This window comes from Rhea americana, unplaced genomic scaffold (genome assembly GCF_003343005.1).
Source record: "Rhea americana isolate MKP2758 unplaced genomic scaffold, rheAme1 scaffold_2, whole genome shotgun sequence".
Classification (NCBI taxonomy): domain Eukaryota; kingdom Metazoa; phylum Chordata; class Aves; order Rheiformes; family Rheidae; genus Rhea; species Rhea americana.
The window spans coordinates 504703-520386 of record NW_028186149.1 but is presented as its reverse complement, the minus strand read 5'-3'; the positions used below and the strand labels follow the sequence as shown (position 1 = coordinate 520386).

The following is a 15684-nucleotide window of genomic DNA, read 5'->3' as shown; positions in this document are numbered from 1 at the left end:
TTTTTTTTTTTTTGCCTTGTGCCCTGAAGCTTGATGTCTTGATGTAAATTTGTAGTCCTAATGTTATCAGTTCACTTATCCACTTTGAGTTCTACCTTATGAAAACATAGTTGGAAAGATCCTGCAGACTGTTGTTAAAGAGSATCAGCAGTTAGCCGTGTTGGTGGAATTATTTGGAGCAGGAGCATAAGAAGCTGCTTWATCATTCAAAGTAACAAACATGCTTAAAGGAAAAGCTGTCATCATTTCATAAGTGGTCTGTTTGCAGCTATCATACTGTGTGTAGCAGCCAGTTTAAAAAAACAAAATCTAAACTTACAAGTGAATAAAGAGGTACTCCTGTAAAGTGCCCATTTACTGCTCTGGAAATGAAACCCTCCACCTGCAGGTCAGTAATTCTATGGAAGATAACACAGTGCAAGTTTTGTGACATGGTTACTTGTTTACTAATTGCTTAAAATATGACTGTTTTCAAAATGAAGAGAAACTTTTTAAATAAAAAAGCAAAATGCAGCTGAAACAATAACTTAAAGTAACCCTTTACTGCCTTATATGCTTGTAACTTCTCTCTCCTTTTCCTACCTCCCCCATGCCATGTAAGAACTCTTATGTGTGCGTGTATCTTGTAAGGGGAAAAATGATCATTTCAGTATCAATAACACTCTGTGCTAACATACCTCCTGATGTTCATAGTCACTTTCTCTATATACTGTAGTTTTCACAGTTCTTGTTGATGAAAGCTGGAAGAGATGCAGAGAAACTCCTACTTGATGTGGTCCTTTTATTTAGTTTCCATATCCTATACATAAAAGATAAAATTCTCTAGGCTATTCTCTAGGAATAGCCATGTTAAAAACTTTAATAATGTTGTTTCTTCCTTCAGGTCTTGACAAAAGACTTGGGAGGTAACGCGAAGTGTTCAGAATTCACAGAGGAGATCTGCCGCAGAGTACGGGACACAGACTAAACTTTGCTCATACTACTTGTAATAACTCCTGAAGGACACATCATACAAACTACACTATATGTAACTTGATATCCATATGCATATAGTTTGCCTATTCTTCAGAGATTAAACTTTTGAGTTAGGGCCTCTCCATTAATAAATATGGCCCAAAAGGCTACAAATGATGCTTGTGCCTGCTTTCAGTGGACTTTTCTAAGTGCTTTGTCGTATTTATTTGTTTCTATCTGGTGAACTTTTTATGTCCAAGTGAATTATTTTATTGTCATTGTAACTGTCTACCGTTTTCCATTTCAATTAAACGGTTTTTACTTTACTGGAAGAAAAGCTGTGTAAATATAATGATAACAGAATTGGTAAATTGTAAAGGCACCTTAATGTTTAAAACCTAGTTTATTGGTCTCACTGAAATGTAAAAGATAAATAGGTTTTCAGCCTAACAATAGCACAAAATGATCTTTACAAAAAGAAACGGGTATAACATAATTTAAATAGCAATTTTGCGTTAAAAGCAATGAAGAAATACTTTTAAGTGCTCTGGCGATCCATGGAATACAACTTTGTTCTCCAAGGGTATAAAGAAATGAAAAATTCTAGAGACTTAGAAACCAGCTATAGATGAGAAATAATGTTGAAGWAAAATTATCTTTCAAAGCTAACTATCCAAATAATTCTTTTAAGTTTTCCTCTCTGAAACATATTTTAATGTACAGCAGAGTTCTCCTAATGAAGAGTAAGTTATACAAATTTATTTCTGGTATATATTGTGAGGAGGAAAGCATTAACTTTGCAAATCTATACAAAATACTTCATTCAGGATTCAGACTTCAGCTGAAATGCTTTTTGTATTCTACTTTGCTTTTATGCAGTCTGTTCAATGTGTCTTACTGTATTGGCTAAGAAGTGTAGTCTAGAAACTCCGAATATAATGGACTAATCCTAAAGGGATTGAGAGAGATCAAAGGTTTGGCTCTGGTGCCAAGGTTCCAGAAGTACCTTTCATCCCTATTCCAGGGGCTCTGAGACTTAATGAGTGCAAAAGCAACTTCCCCCCCCCCCCCTTTTTATTCATATATGGGAGATAGAAACGTGTGTTATTCTTACCTGGATGTCTTAAGATACGCTTAGTACATCCTACAAGAAAATGCACATTTTAAAGTTCCTAGCTATAGGACAGAACTATCACTACTGCCAGAAATGGCTTCTTAGAGCTTAATTCTATTAATAGGCATTACTCCACTTAGTTACTTTCTTYTAAGACTGTTTAGGCTGGTTGTTGCAGAAGTAAAATCCCCCCGACTTAATTTCATCTAGTGTCACTCTGTAACATAAGCATCCCAACCTTGTGTACAGTTCAACAACATGTGTTAGGAAAGGGAAAAGAGCTTTTTTTGTGTGTGCACTCTGTGCTTGGACAATAGGGTAACATTTCCTTCTGTGGGATTCAAAAGATACAGTGATCTCAAACAGAATTTTAGCTGAATTTGAATGCATATACTCTTGCTGCTGCTTCCTTTAGCTTATTCTAGTTAAAGAACTTCTGAGTTACTGTAACGCACAACATGGAAAAAAATAAAGACTTTTCAAAGTCCTAGTTCTCGTTTTGGTTTTTATAATCCTAGGCTRCTGTTTTTCTCTGATGCTTTGAGCTGATTGCAATAAGCTTTAAGTGTGTAAGTTGTATAGTACTGCATGTTGGAACTTTCACAGAAAGTATCGGGTTTTTTGGTTTTGTTTYGGTCGAGAATAGTGGTTGTAGACTGCTTGTGTCAGCCACTACAACCCTGCCAAAGATCACTTACTAACAGCAGACTCTTTAGATAGCTTTTTATCAAGTATGCCCTTCACATACTATCACATGATTAATTAAAATTTTAGATAAAGAGGAAAAGCAGCTCACATTTGTCAGACTTACTACAATGTGAATATTGGAATGTAAGAGTTGTGACACAGTGGCAAACTTGGATGCTTTCAAACACAACAGAAGGGGTGTAAAGACACTTTTAAAGAAGCTTCTGTTTTAAATAACACTTTATGAAAGACTTCCTGTATTTTCTACTTTGTATCTTTTAGTCTTAGCGATCTATTCCTCTCAGCTTTCTTGATTTGTATGTTTTTTGGAGGAAAAAGTAATGTTTATTTCATCATGGATTTAAGAAATGAGTTGCTGCATTCAAGAAGTCTTTGAAGTCTAGCCACTGTAAAAGCAGAAAGAGGAGTGTTTTTAGGCTCTTAAATTTTATGTTAAGAGAACAAAAATATACACYTCGGGGAGGGGGAAATAGGCCTGCAGATCTTTTAATAATCAGCTTTATCACTGTGCAATAGCATTTTTAGTAAACAGTACTGTTAACTACTGATCTACCAAAATACAACATGAGTACAGGCAGCCTTTTGCAGAGCAACAACAGCAACTAGTGTAATAATTTTCCTTCTATTTCAGTCCAGATGAATGAATTAGTTATACCCACTTTACACAACAAATTAAGATGTTTAACTTTCTCCATTTAGGACCTAAAGGAAAATCAGTATTAGAAAATAGTCTGAATAGATACTTCTGTAGCAGAGTATAAACTATCAATCAGGGGAATATCAGGGGAATAACAAAATTAACAGCAGTTCTCAAGTGCATCAGTTCAATAGACTGCAAAACAGCACAAATCTTCCTTAATGCTACTGATTAGAAAATACTTTCTTTAGCTCATAGATCTATTTAATGCTTGGAAGAAATGCTTCTTACTCTTCATAGAAGGAGTCTACTTCATCTTTGTATTTCTCAAGCACAGTGAGCCGTTTTAACTTCATTGTTGGACCTTAAAAGAAGTTAGTCACAATAGCAGAAATTAGAACAAAAATTCCTACACATTGTGTTTTGGCTCATGATGTTCTTCCCAACAGGCTCTTCAGTAYAGTATGTCTGTTACTCTCTAAGTGTAAGCATCTGCTAAAAGTGAGAAGCAAGTGTGAGACAAAAGGTTGTCTCCWCATAAATGTGAGCAGGCAACTGCAGCTAAAACAAGTTGGTGACTGACTACTTCCACTGTCATTAAAAATAATTAAAAGGATGACTTTGGGGGAAGATTTGAATAAGCTGGAAATTGTTTAATAGGCGCTGATAAAGTAACGTGTTCTGCTTGGGGCTGTCTTACTAGGCTTTGTGTTTCACTACTGTTTAATGATCATTTTTCAGTATTGTTGCTGGAAGTTATTAAAACTGTAACGCATAAAGAGTTGACCAGAACTGGTTACTTAATTGCTCAATGCAATCTAAAATTTAATTATAGCTTGTGTTCATGTAGATGAACACAGATTTTTACTTTCATAGATACAGAGAAATCTCATGTTTCTGCAGTCAGTAACACATACTGCATAACTTCTCTCCTTTCACTCCAGTGGTGAAACCCACAGTGTGGTTTAGCTCAGCACTGCATGTATACCTCAAAATAAATCAGCAAATCTTACCTAGTTCTCCTCCAGAAATGGAAAAATCTCTTGGCAGGACTATCCATTTTTGAATACAATGAACTTTATTAGTTGCATTCATGTTGACTTTGTCGATTCCTTCCTGAATGGCCTGGTAGATAGCCCGGTCTCTCGTAGCTACAATCTCTGACACCGTAGTGGCTTTGCTGCCAGTCTTCTGGCAGAAGTCTCTAGCTTGCTCAGTAAGGATGTCAGTAGGATCAGACGTATCTGGATCCAGGACACTCTAAAATATGAAATGAACTGACTAATCAAATGATTGCTCTCACATGGTGGAACAARTTTCCCTGATCAGGTCTTCCCTGATTAGTAAGAATCCGGAAGGCTCAGCTTCAGCATCTGAGCATACTGTAAACCTTGAAAAGCAGAAGCATCTACACGACAGCACTTTGTTTTCTTTCCACTTGGCTACCTAATGCAAATATTTTGGTTTACATGCAAGTGACATGAACACATTTAAGACATGTTCATGAATTAGGCTAAAAAGTCTTTTATAGACCTTGAATTTCTACTGTATTCCCAAGTTATTCCATAGTTATAGGAGTATATTTAGCACAATATTCAACTCTGGTGTAATGTAAACAATTTAAGTCAGAAGCATTTTTAAAGACAGGCTTTTAAAATTGAAATTTTAAATGCAATTGAAACGCACATCATAGCAAAGCTATTAATTATCTTGTTCTACAGCCATCCTTCCAGTGCTATATATAAAAAAAAAAAAAGTAGAAAAACATTTCCATTAGAAAATCTATTTTTGTGTAAATGACCTCTCTTCTTCACTTTAGTAGATACAAAAACATTTATTGGCTCTTCCTGTCTGTAGTTACAACAGCTTCTCTTGTGCTCTCTCATAGAGACGTGTCATTGTTCCAACATTCTTAATAAAAATTCACATTTAAATAAAAAGTAGGTCTCSTTACATGTATAAGAGAAACAGCAATAAATGTGAGCAGCTTAGCAGGATTTCTAACCTTTTGAAGATTAGACAACCTTAGGCTGTACTTCCTATACAGTTTTTTTTCCTGTAACTAACRTCCTCCTATCTACTTTTCTGTCTTTTTACTAACAGTTCAAAACCTTTCTGATTTTGTTAGCTGCAGGTATATAATTCTGCTGAAATCAACAATAAAAATGGTGTACCTTTAGGGTCAGCAACATTGACAAAAACTTCTTTTTATCTCCAATCACCATGGCATTACTAACAATTGGAAGTTCTTTTTTGACAGCATCTTCAATTGGAATTGGAGGCACGTTTTCACCTCCCGCTGTAATAATTAAATCTAGGCATAAAAAAGGCTATTAGTTGAATTCAAGTAAATTCAGAAGAACAGGTTAATGCCTGTATGGATCCAGTTTTCTTATTCTCATATGCAGAAATCAGTAGCTTTCAGCAGGAACAAAACCCATTAAGTTATTATTCTCTYAAAAATAACAACACTAGTATTTCTTGAGTATGTGCACTCCCGATGCATAGCACATTTGCTCCTATGTGTACACAACACAAATTCCATTACAATAACCTCCAGATCACCTTTACATAGTCCAGCAGCAGCTCAGTTATGTCTCAAGGCACTGTTATATAATCTGGGTGTTTTCCGTGAGCGGTGAGCTCCTCCAAATCAGCGCAGGATTCACTCCCCACCCTGGTGTTGCTAACTCACCTAAAAGCAAGYTGGTGCCTACCATGATTAATTCGTAAAGCCACCAAGAGGGGTCAGACAAACACAGATCACTAYTGCAGGAAGGCTCACGCACGCAGCATGGAAAGAAGGCAGAGAGGAGTGTGAGGAGGGAGAAATCACCACCTAAGGGAGCAAGCAAGGGGGGGTGGTTCCTGCCCTATGTCTGACATGAACAGAATATAACAGCAAACTAGACTCTCAGTATTTTTGAGATTTTTAAATAAAGGTAGTGGTACTTTATCAATAAAGGAATGTGCAATTTTTTTGAATGCATCCATTGTGAAGTATAATACATAAATTCATTGAAGTTATTGCACATTTTAATACTACCTTCTAAATAAATTTCAGCTGTTTCCTTTAAATAAATTAGCAACTTCTCAAATTTCCAGAAGTAACATGCTTCAGCAAACAATGCAGACAAATGGTATTCCAGTCTTTYGGTAATAACGTAGCCAGTTTCATACATCAAGGCTCAGGCTGGTACGTGATCCCCTTTCAGTGATGGGATCAAAGGTAATCACGAGAATACAGCGCACATGTTTGGGCTCTACTGCTCCACTGCGGCTATGAATACATACAACAACCAACCTATACTCAACCTTCTGGTAYGAAATCAGCATCAATCTCACATCTGTAAGCTAGTTCTCTCCCTGGTCAATCCCCCGCACACGCTGAGAAAGCACGGGTTGTCCTTCTAGAATGAGACTTAGGTCAAACCATAGATACAGTACACCCAGTAAAGTCAGGTGTGTGTCCAAACTTAAAGAGGTTTGTTTTTTCCTTTAGTTTCCCCTCTGTCTTAATCTAGCCAGGTCTTCTATCAAGCTCCACCACACTTTGTCTGAAATGTCAGTTTTTTCCCAGCTGACCAAGACCTATGTACTCTTATAACAACTTTTTCCATACCTCTACAAATATCTTCTGYAGGGATTTCTCTAGCTACACCTTTGTACTTTGCAGCTCTTCTCAATCTCACCTACCAATGAGCAACTTCTACTGTTTCATGCTTAATAAAGTGAGCCCTAGAAATCTAAGACTCAAAGAACCAAAGAAAGAAGTCCTGTTTCAGTCACTAGATGAGTTTTTTTTTTTTTTTTTTTTTTTTTTTTTTTNTATCCAGGTAGATTTTCTTGTGTAATGATTAGTATACAAATGCTCAACATTTCCCAGCGTGTGAACAATCATCTAATCAAGGTTTCTGAAATGGAAGTTTTCATTCTGCTGAAAAATCTTACTTTTCCTTCCCAATTAGCAGCTCAGTGGAAAAATGTTTATAGAATAGATTGACAGTAATCTAGGCTGCAGGGTCCACTCTAGCCGCTGTGGGGCTATATGACCGCGAGCAGTCACAGCTCAGATGTGACAAGTCTAGATGAGTTTTTTTTTTTTTTTTAACAGTTTTCTACTAGATTTTACCCTACTTGGACTTGGATTTAAAACTTGAATGAAACTGCACTGATCATTATTTTATCCCAGATGGTCTACCTATCCTGTAATTTGGAGTAATTCTTATTAGTTCAGCAATCAGTGAAGATGTGAGTACAACACAAATGCTAGGACAGAATGAGACTAGGGGTTGCCAACCATGACACTAAAGAAAAATGAATCAGACAAGAAAGCAAATTAAAACCAAGATAGCTGTATTTGATGCAGGCTATTAATAGTATCTACCAAAGTCCTGATGCTTGACAGAACATTATGTTGTCCTGTGACAAATTCACTCATCCATGTTCTCTCCCTAGTGATTCATCTAAGATGACAGTTACTCAATTTTTAAATCTTCAGGTAACATCTCAGCTGCAACATATCTCACTCTCTGAATACATACCTTGAAAAAGAGCTTCCAGGTAAGCAAGTGACCAGTCTTATTTGGGTGAAACTTTCAGAATCACAGAATGGTTGAGGTTGGAAGGGACCTCTGGAGATCATCTAGTCCATCCCCCCTGCTCAAGCAGGGTCACACAGAGCACGTTAGACAGGGCTGCATCCAGGCAGGTTTTGAGTATCTCCAGAGAAGGAGACTCCACAGYCTCTCTGGRCAACCTGTTCCAGTGCTCTTCCCCATCACAGTAAAGAAGTTTTTCCTTATGTTCCAGAYGGAACTTCCTATGTTTCAGTTTGTGCCTGTTGCCTCTTGTCCTATTGCTGGGCACCACTGAAAAGAGTCTGGCCACATCCTCTTTAAACCCTCCGTTCAGACACTCAGACATATTGATAAGATCCCTCCCCTGATCCCCAGTCTTCTCTCCTCCAGGCTGAACAGTCTCAGCTCTCACAGCCTTTCCTCACAGGAGAGATGCTCCAGTCCCTTAATCATCTTCGTAGCCCTTCGCTGGACTCTCTCCAGTAGCTCCATGTCCCTCTTGTCCTGGGGAGCCCCACACTGGACACAGTACTCCACATGTGGCCTCACCAGGGCTGAGTAGAGGGGCAGGATCACCTCCCTCCACCTGCTGGCAACACTCTTCCTAATGCACCCCAGGAGACCATTGGCTTTCCTGGCCACAAGGGCACATYGCTGGCTCATGGTCAGCTTACTGTCCACCAGCACTCCCAGGTCCTTCTCTGCAGAGCTGCTTTCCAGCAGGCCAGTCCCCAGCCTGTACTGGTGCRTGGGGTTATTCCTCCCTACATGCAGGACTCTGCACTTGCCTTGCACTTGGTTGAACCTCATGAGGTTCCCTCTTCCCCATCTCTGCAGTCTGTCCAGGTCTCTCTGAATGGCAGCACAGCCCTCTGGGGTAACAGCCACTCCTTCAAGTTTTGTATCATCTGCAAACTTGCTGAGGAGGCACTCTGCCCCTTCACCCAGGTCACTGATGAAGAAGTTGAACAGGATGGGACCCAGTACYGAGCCCTGGGGGACGTCACTAGCCACAGGCCTCCAAACTTTAAGCTACCTACTATAATAACATCCAGCTATATTGTTCTAACTTTAACTTACCCCTTCTGCTCTCAAATTTCAGTACCGGTCTCTGCAAACACATCTCCTAAAGGCATCAGAGGAACCCAGCTCTGACCTATAGGAATAGCTTCTATATAATGAAAGGATTGTCTTTAATTATTGTCTAAACATTTTAATGTTTAATTAATGTGTAATTAAGACAGTTTAGTAAGATTCAAAGGGATACTGGACAGTTTTATGGATCACTAAAATTCCAGAAGGCATATTACTCCTGTATTATTATTTTACACTACTGATTGCTGTTAATAATGAATAAAGGTTTGGAGGGGAGATGAAAAGCCTCACCGTAGGAATTAAATTAATTCTACTTATTAAAAACTAGAGGGAAACTTCTTCCTGAGAAGAGGTCACACCATGGTTTCCTCAGAGGAAAGCTTATTTTTGTTTTTATTATTTAAATGCTGCTGGCATTAGACAAAATGCACTTAATTAGATGGGTCACACCTGACATACGACTAAGCAGTACTGAAGAGTTACCATAAACATAGAGTAAAGATTGCTTAATACCTTTAATTCTTCCAGTGACATAGAGGAAGCCATCTTTGTCTAGTTTTCCTAAATCTCCAGAATGCAGCCATCCATCTTCATCAAAGGCTTCTTTTGTTTTATCTTCCATATTTAAATAACCCATGAAAACAGTCCTTCCCCAGAAACAGATTTCTCCATTGCCTTCTGTATCTTCATTCACCAATTTTACTTTGCAACCAGGTACTGGTTTACCACAGCTATGAGGGAACAGAGAGGAAAAAGAAAAAAAAAAAGAAAAAAAAAAGGAGCACAGAACTATCAAGTATCTCATCAGTTTTAAGGCTAAAATACTAAATCTCTGAGCCTAGCAAAACATAAGTGACTGTAAATAAGACCCTGCTGTAACTGTTTGAAAGCTATAGAAATTATCTTACTAAGGTAAATGTGTTAGAATCTCTGGGCACTTTTTGGCTGTCTATCTTGTTCTGTGTTTCCTGGGTTTTTTCTTCCTCTATCTTGAGACATGATTTTTTTTTTTATTTGTTTGCGGTCTCACATTTGAAAGTTATCCCATCCTGTGCCAAAGGCCCGAATATATGTCAGATTTAGTGAGTGTAGCTGCACATAGCRCTGTAGACCTCTTTGAGCGCCCTTAATTTGGCTTAGCATGCTATAGCAGCAATGTGTCCACCTTCTGACCTGAAGGTTATTTTGCCTCCCAAAATCACTACAGAGTGGTAAGGCATTGAGAGAAAATAAAGTGGTAAGATCTTTACKGAACTCAGTAAATATTCTTCTCTGCAGATATGAAATATCCTGTGTAAAAAAACATAAAATTACCTGTGCTGCCTATAAATATATGGCCCAGATAGGCAGTGTGGGCCTGTGGTCTCACTCATCCCATAGGCCTCATACAAGGTGATGTTCAGACCCAAGAAGAAATTCAGTGTTTCTGCATTGAGAGGAGCAGCACCACAAAAGTGCTTCTGACAGCAAGAAAAACCCAGCGCATTGCGGATTTTTGCAAGCACCAAGTAGTCTGCTAACCTTGTCCAAAACAGCTTTAAATCACTGCAAATACAAAACACAYAAAAGGAAGAAAAGTCAAGTCAGAATAAAATTTAAAATTTCCAAAACAAAATCAGACRCAAGTTTCCTTTAGAGATATATTTGCCATTTGTTTTTGGGTATTGACGTAAGTTACATCAATAGGAAYGAAGTCTTTCCACAATTGCAAACGAACTCCAGACACTTGAGCTGTTTGAATGTTGCAAATTCAGAAAGAATATAATAAAAACATATTGTGCAAGACACAGCTTTTGTATTCCTGATTCTTTATCAGTTAAATATGTTCCTTCAAGAATGAATATCACGAAAGCCTGAGATTTGCACAACCTGTCTGAGAAGCTGAAAGGTCAGACAAGCAAACGAATACCAGTGCATGGTATCTTTTGAAATCCCATATACAGTCTCGAGAAGGGTGGAAGGGGATCTTTAACAGTCATCTGGGTTTAAGAGCAGCCTGTGTTTGATAACTACATTCTCCTTCCATTGTATTTGCTGTGTTGCCAGGCCAAATTTTGCCCATTTATCAGAGAGTCTTTCTCTGATGTTAGAGAGCTTAATACAAGAATATAGTTACTTTCAGCATGATTGAGATCTTGTTCATTTTAATACACACCTGCTTGAGCARTTTAAGTTTCTCTCTAAGCTTACTGACATAGCCCATGAAAGCATTTTCTTCTTCATAAATCCCAACTGAGCAGAAGTATCCTTTAATTTCTCCATGATTTTCTCCCATACTCGGGGAACTCCCATATGAGACGTTGGCTGCACTTCTTTTAGTGTGCTGATCAAGCTGCCCTGTTAAAATCATATCAAATTATAGTAAAAAGTCCATGCTGGTGTTAAGAGGTTTGATGTTATAGTTTGCACCTTGCAATACTTGAATGTAGAACATCACCAAATATGTGGGATATAAACAAGGTCTGCTGAACTAGATACCTGTTTCAATCAGACAGATGAACTAACGTGCTAGCCCTGACACACTGGGGGGTGTATGCATATGAGAAGAAAAAAACACAGATGGCATAGTTCCTTCTGCCTCCCTGTCTCCAAAATCTGCTTATACTTCTTTTGTGTTAGAGGCATTCTTTTCTGTCTTAATAGAGGCAGATCTGGACTAWGTATTTTACACCTACATTCAGAATATTGTGAATACAAATTTGAAAATAGCTGTTTAATTATGGAAGACACTGGAACTGAGATCCACTGGAGCACAGTTGTGGAAGTCATTTTTCAGCTTTATGAGGAGGCAGGTAAGATTCCAGTTTCCAGTACTCTCCTTTAATAGCAATTTAGAGACCATGACTGTAGAGAGGGACCAGCTTTCTATACACAGTTCCAAAAACAGAAGCAAATGGAATCTAGAGAAGTAGAGCATGTATCTAATGGGATTTAGTTTTCCATAATTCTTACAATAACAGGTTTTCAACCTTCATCCTCTGCACGACTTTAAAGACTATAATCTATCTTTAGGATATTTTTTCAGAGGAAAAAAGTACAAACTTAATTGGGTGCAATGTGTGGCAGATACCTTTAAAGCATCCGGCTCAGCAAAGTAAACTTGCTCTCCCCACTTGATTCCTGTCCACAGGTCATATATCTGTGCAGCTATATGGCTGAGTGGGAGATAACTGACTATAGACTCCTGTTGGACCTCTGCAGGTTGCATACCTCCTGCTCTGCTGCAATGTGCTGACGTCCAAGTTATCTATTAAAAAAAAAAAAAAGAATAAAACACGGATATTTTTCCCTTTTCACACCAACTAAGCAGCCAGACCAGCTATGACAACGTAACCATGAAGAACTGTGCTTACAGAAATTGCTGAGGACATCACAAGCATGTACTCCAGGCTGCCATTTCTCTAGCGCCTCTTGCTTAAAAGCAAGACAAATTAATCTAGCAGCAACAGAGATTTATAGATAATATAAGAAAATGCACTCTTTCCTCGGCCTCACTGGCCTATAAACACTACAAAACTCCCCACTCCCTAGTGCCCCATAAAACTCGCACACTAACAAAGGCAACAATCTAGCAGGGCAGCCATGGGCTAGATAGATAAGGAAAAGATTGATCAACCTCCTATTTTGCAGCACTCCTACTATGCATGATTACCATCAAGATGATACTTTTCATTAGCTCTATGTCTGTASGTTTACTTAAAAAGAAAAGTAAAATAGAAAAAAAAACCACAAGCTCTCAGGGAGTTTAGCATCAACAACAAGCTCATTTTCTTTTATCGACTGCCACATGATTGAGAACAAATGACGAAGAGTAGCAACCACATCCTGCTCTTCTGAAAKTCACCACGAGATTAATGGTGGTAGCTCATGAGTAGAGAATGAAACTCTCCTTCTATGAGAGGAGCTCCACACATGAATAATGCTAAAGATTTGCTGTCTGACTTTTCAGTGAAATCGGATGATGTTTCCTTTGAGGTAAGTTTGTAATCCCCTTTTCTTGCTACATATTTCTCACTTAATCCCAGAAAATGCTGTTGCAGGATGCTAAATATGTGTATCTTCATTATCAGAACGTAACATATGGAGGACTCAGATAGATATGTGATTTTATGAGAAAAAAATTCTAGGTGCACAGAGAAAAAGGAAACAGTTCTTTCTCAGAGGAGTCTATAATCCAAACTGAGTAGTGCAGAACACAGACTATTATTCAAGATGCAGGGAGTGGATACAAATAATGTGTAATGCCTGCTATTGCAGCATATTATGTTAACGGGAGAGCCYATTTAGCCTAGGGAAAAAGATTTTCAAAGGAGGATTTTAAGAGCAATCCATTGTCAGGAAAGGCCGCTCCAATGTGGAGTCTCAGATGTGCGTGTTAGCTGGCAGCACCTGAAAAGCACCTATGGGAGAACGAAACAGAGTAGGCAGAACAGGGTATCTTTGAAATGCGGCTGTTTCGATTTCTTAGCCTCCAAAACCTTGCAACATGCAGGCAGGTTCTCCGCAAATCGGAGTGGGTGCATCAATGACTGACCCAGCACTGGTTTTGAACATGGACAGAGGGAAACATCTTTTGACTAAAGAAGGCAGAAGCACAGTTAGAGGCAAGGCATGTTTTCCACTGCTGCTCAACATAAAAATAGCCTGTGTGTGATCAGTAGCCAGGAATAGTTCAGCAGCTAACATGGAAATGACACCAGACTCCTTTGAGATGGAAGAGCATAGGATCTGCAATGTCAGATCAGTCTTTAAGTCTATCAAGTCCACTATGTCCTGCTTCCAGCTGCCACTGTGCTCAGCCCTACATTTGTGCAAATTACTCATCACAGTGTGCACGTCAGTAACAGACCGCAACCTAAGACTAGCCCTTTCACAGACTGTCTGAATGTTCAGAAAGGCTCTGTATCACTTCCCACTCCTGCTCAGCCACTTAAAAATCAACTACTTTTACTAGTAGACCTCCATGGAAAGTCCAATTTCCAACTGACTTCACCTTCCTCTACCAATGGGAAGTTTTCTGTTCATAGCAATACAGCTTGCGCTACTCTGAGTGTCAGGACTACGAGATGCCTGAAAGTTTTATTATCCTTTGGTGACAGAGGTAGAAATCAAAGCCTAGGAACATAACAATGATAAAGTTAAATGGACAATTTTAATAGAATTTACAAAAGCTGTCAGTATCAGGTTGTTTTGATCGTAGCTGGCTGATGCACATGATTTTGTCTTTTGTTTGTTTAAGATGACCTAATGAGGCCACCTATGTCAATTTATAGAATTTATRTATTTCATCTCACAAACAAGCCAGTGAATCACAGAACATATTCATAACATAAATGATATTCAATCGTGTGATGCACTTTCACATTATCAGAAATAGTTGACTGCACTTCGAATATTTCTTTTGTTTTTGCAACATGAATGGTGTATGACAAAGCATTTTAAGGCTCTAGGATGTATCGGCCATTTCAAAACACAGGAATAAATATCCTCATGCTTTGCTATTTCTATTAGAAAGGGACAATGTCAAGTACATACATTATCATGACTCAGCATGGCTCCTTTTGGCTTCCCGGTTGTTCCAGATGTGTATATTAGCACACAGCACTGATTTGGCTTTTGGGAGTTAATGATATCATCCAAAGTAGCATCAGTTATGTCATTTCCCAACTCCAGAAATTCCTCCATCTGGAACATGTAACAGAAATACAAGATAACTCTTTACACGTGGGAAAGATACAGTATCCCATTGGTCTAGAAAATGGCAGGAAAGTTAAGTAGGGTCTTGCTCCGAACATTTTTCCAATACAAGCTGCCCACTCAGGTCAACAACATCTTGCCTGCACAAGGAATATGATAAGCTTAACGTAGAGTTTTATGTGCAAGTCACTATGTAAATTGCATATACAGTACACAAAATTATGCTGCCATGAGTCTTTTTGGTGTCTATGAAGACAACGATAATACTAGTTCTTATTCAAGGTGGATACTATGGGCATGTTCCACAGGCTAAAATTCTATTCCTATCTCACATTGTTAGAATGATTTTGATTGTTATTTAGAGGAGTCTGGATATACATTTTTTAAAATAAAAATGTTTGTGACACTTCATGTACAATTTCTTATCCACTATATATTTAAAGTGTGTGGAGGAAAGCTTCTGCACAAAAGCATCATCATCTTGTGTGACGTGTGAACAACAGCCCAAATTCTCTGTTATTTAATAGCAAACAGAACGTATGATGCTGGTCACAACTTTCATTCAAATTTGCCTCACTCTGGAACAAGCTAAACCTTTTCTGACRCCAGCCTTTTGTGCAGCGCAAATTGGCCCCAGAAGAATGCTGAGTCTGATCCACTACATTTTATTAGCTGCTCCCAGATACATCTATTGCACGCACCTAGTATGGTGCTAAATGTGCCATTAAATCCCATTGATTTAATGTCTGTTACTGTTACCCATCACAGTTAATTGAAGGTAGAGTATAACTTTTTAAATCAAAGAAAGTCAAGAGCCATAGAGTCAGTATCCCAACTAAAATCAGATGATTCATATTGTGCTACAGAACTATGAGAGGCAGCACCACCATTTTCCACCT

At 38.4% G+C, this 15684-nt stretch overlaps 2 protein-coding genes across 2 annotated transcripts in view; one reads left to right on the top strand and one right to left on the bottom strand.

Annotated features, from left to right (window-relative positions):
* IDH3A (isocitrate dehydrogenase (NAD(+)) 3 catalytic subunit alpha) overlaps positions 1-2558 on the top strand; it is an 11995-nt gene extending 9437 nt beyond the window's left edge. The window contains exon 11 of the mRNA XM_085303648.1: positions 884-2558. Coding sequence (XP_085159774.1) covers positions 884-967 — 84 coding nt within the window. The 3' untranslated portion in view covers positions 968-2558. The remainder of the gene's footprint in view (positions 1-883) is intronic.
* A 464-nt stretch (positions 2559-3022) lies between these two features.
* The window catches only part of ACSBG1 (acyl-CoA synthetase bubblegum family member 1), a 36947-nt gene continuing 24285 nt past the window's right edge, over positions 3023-15684 (bottom strand). The window contains exons 7-14 of the mRNA XM_085303240.1: positions 14624-14773; positions 12159-12335; positions 11244-11425; positions 10403-10633; positions 9602-9819; positions 5588-5727; positions 4427-4673; positions 3023-3777 (exon numbers count right to left, since the gene is read on the bottom strand). Of these exons, the coding sequence (XP_085159366.1) occupies positions 3701-3777; positions 4427-4673; positions 5588-5727; positions 9602-9819; positions 10403-10633; positions 11244-11425; positions 12159-12335; positions 14624-14773 (1422 nt within the window). The 3' untranslated portion in view covers positions 3023-3700. The remainder of the gene's footprint in view (positions 3778-4426; positions 4674-5587; positions 5728-9601; positions 9820-10402; positions 10634-11243; positions 11426-12158; positions 12336-14623; positions 14774-15684) is intronic.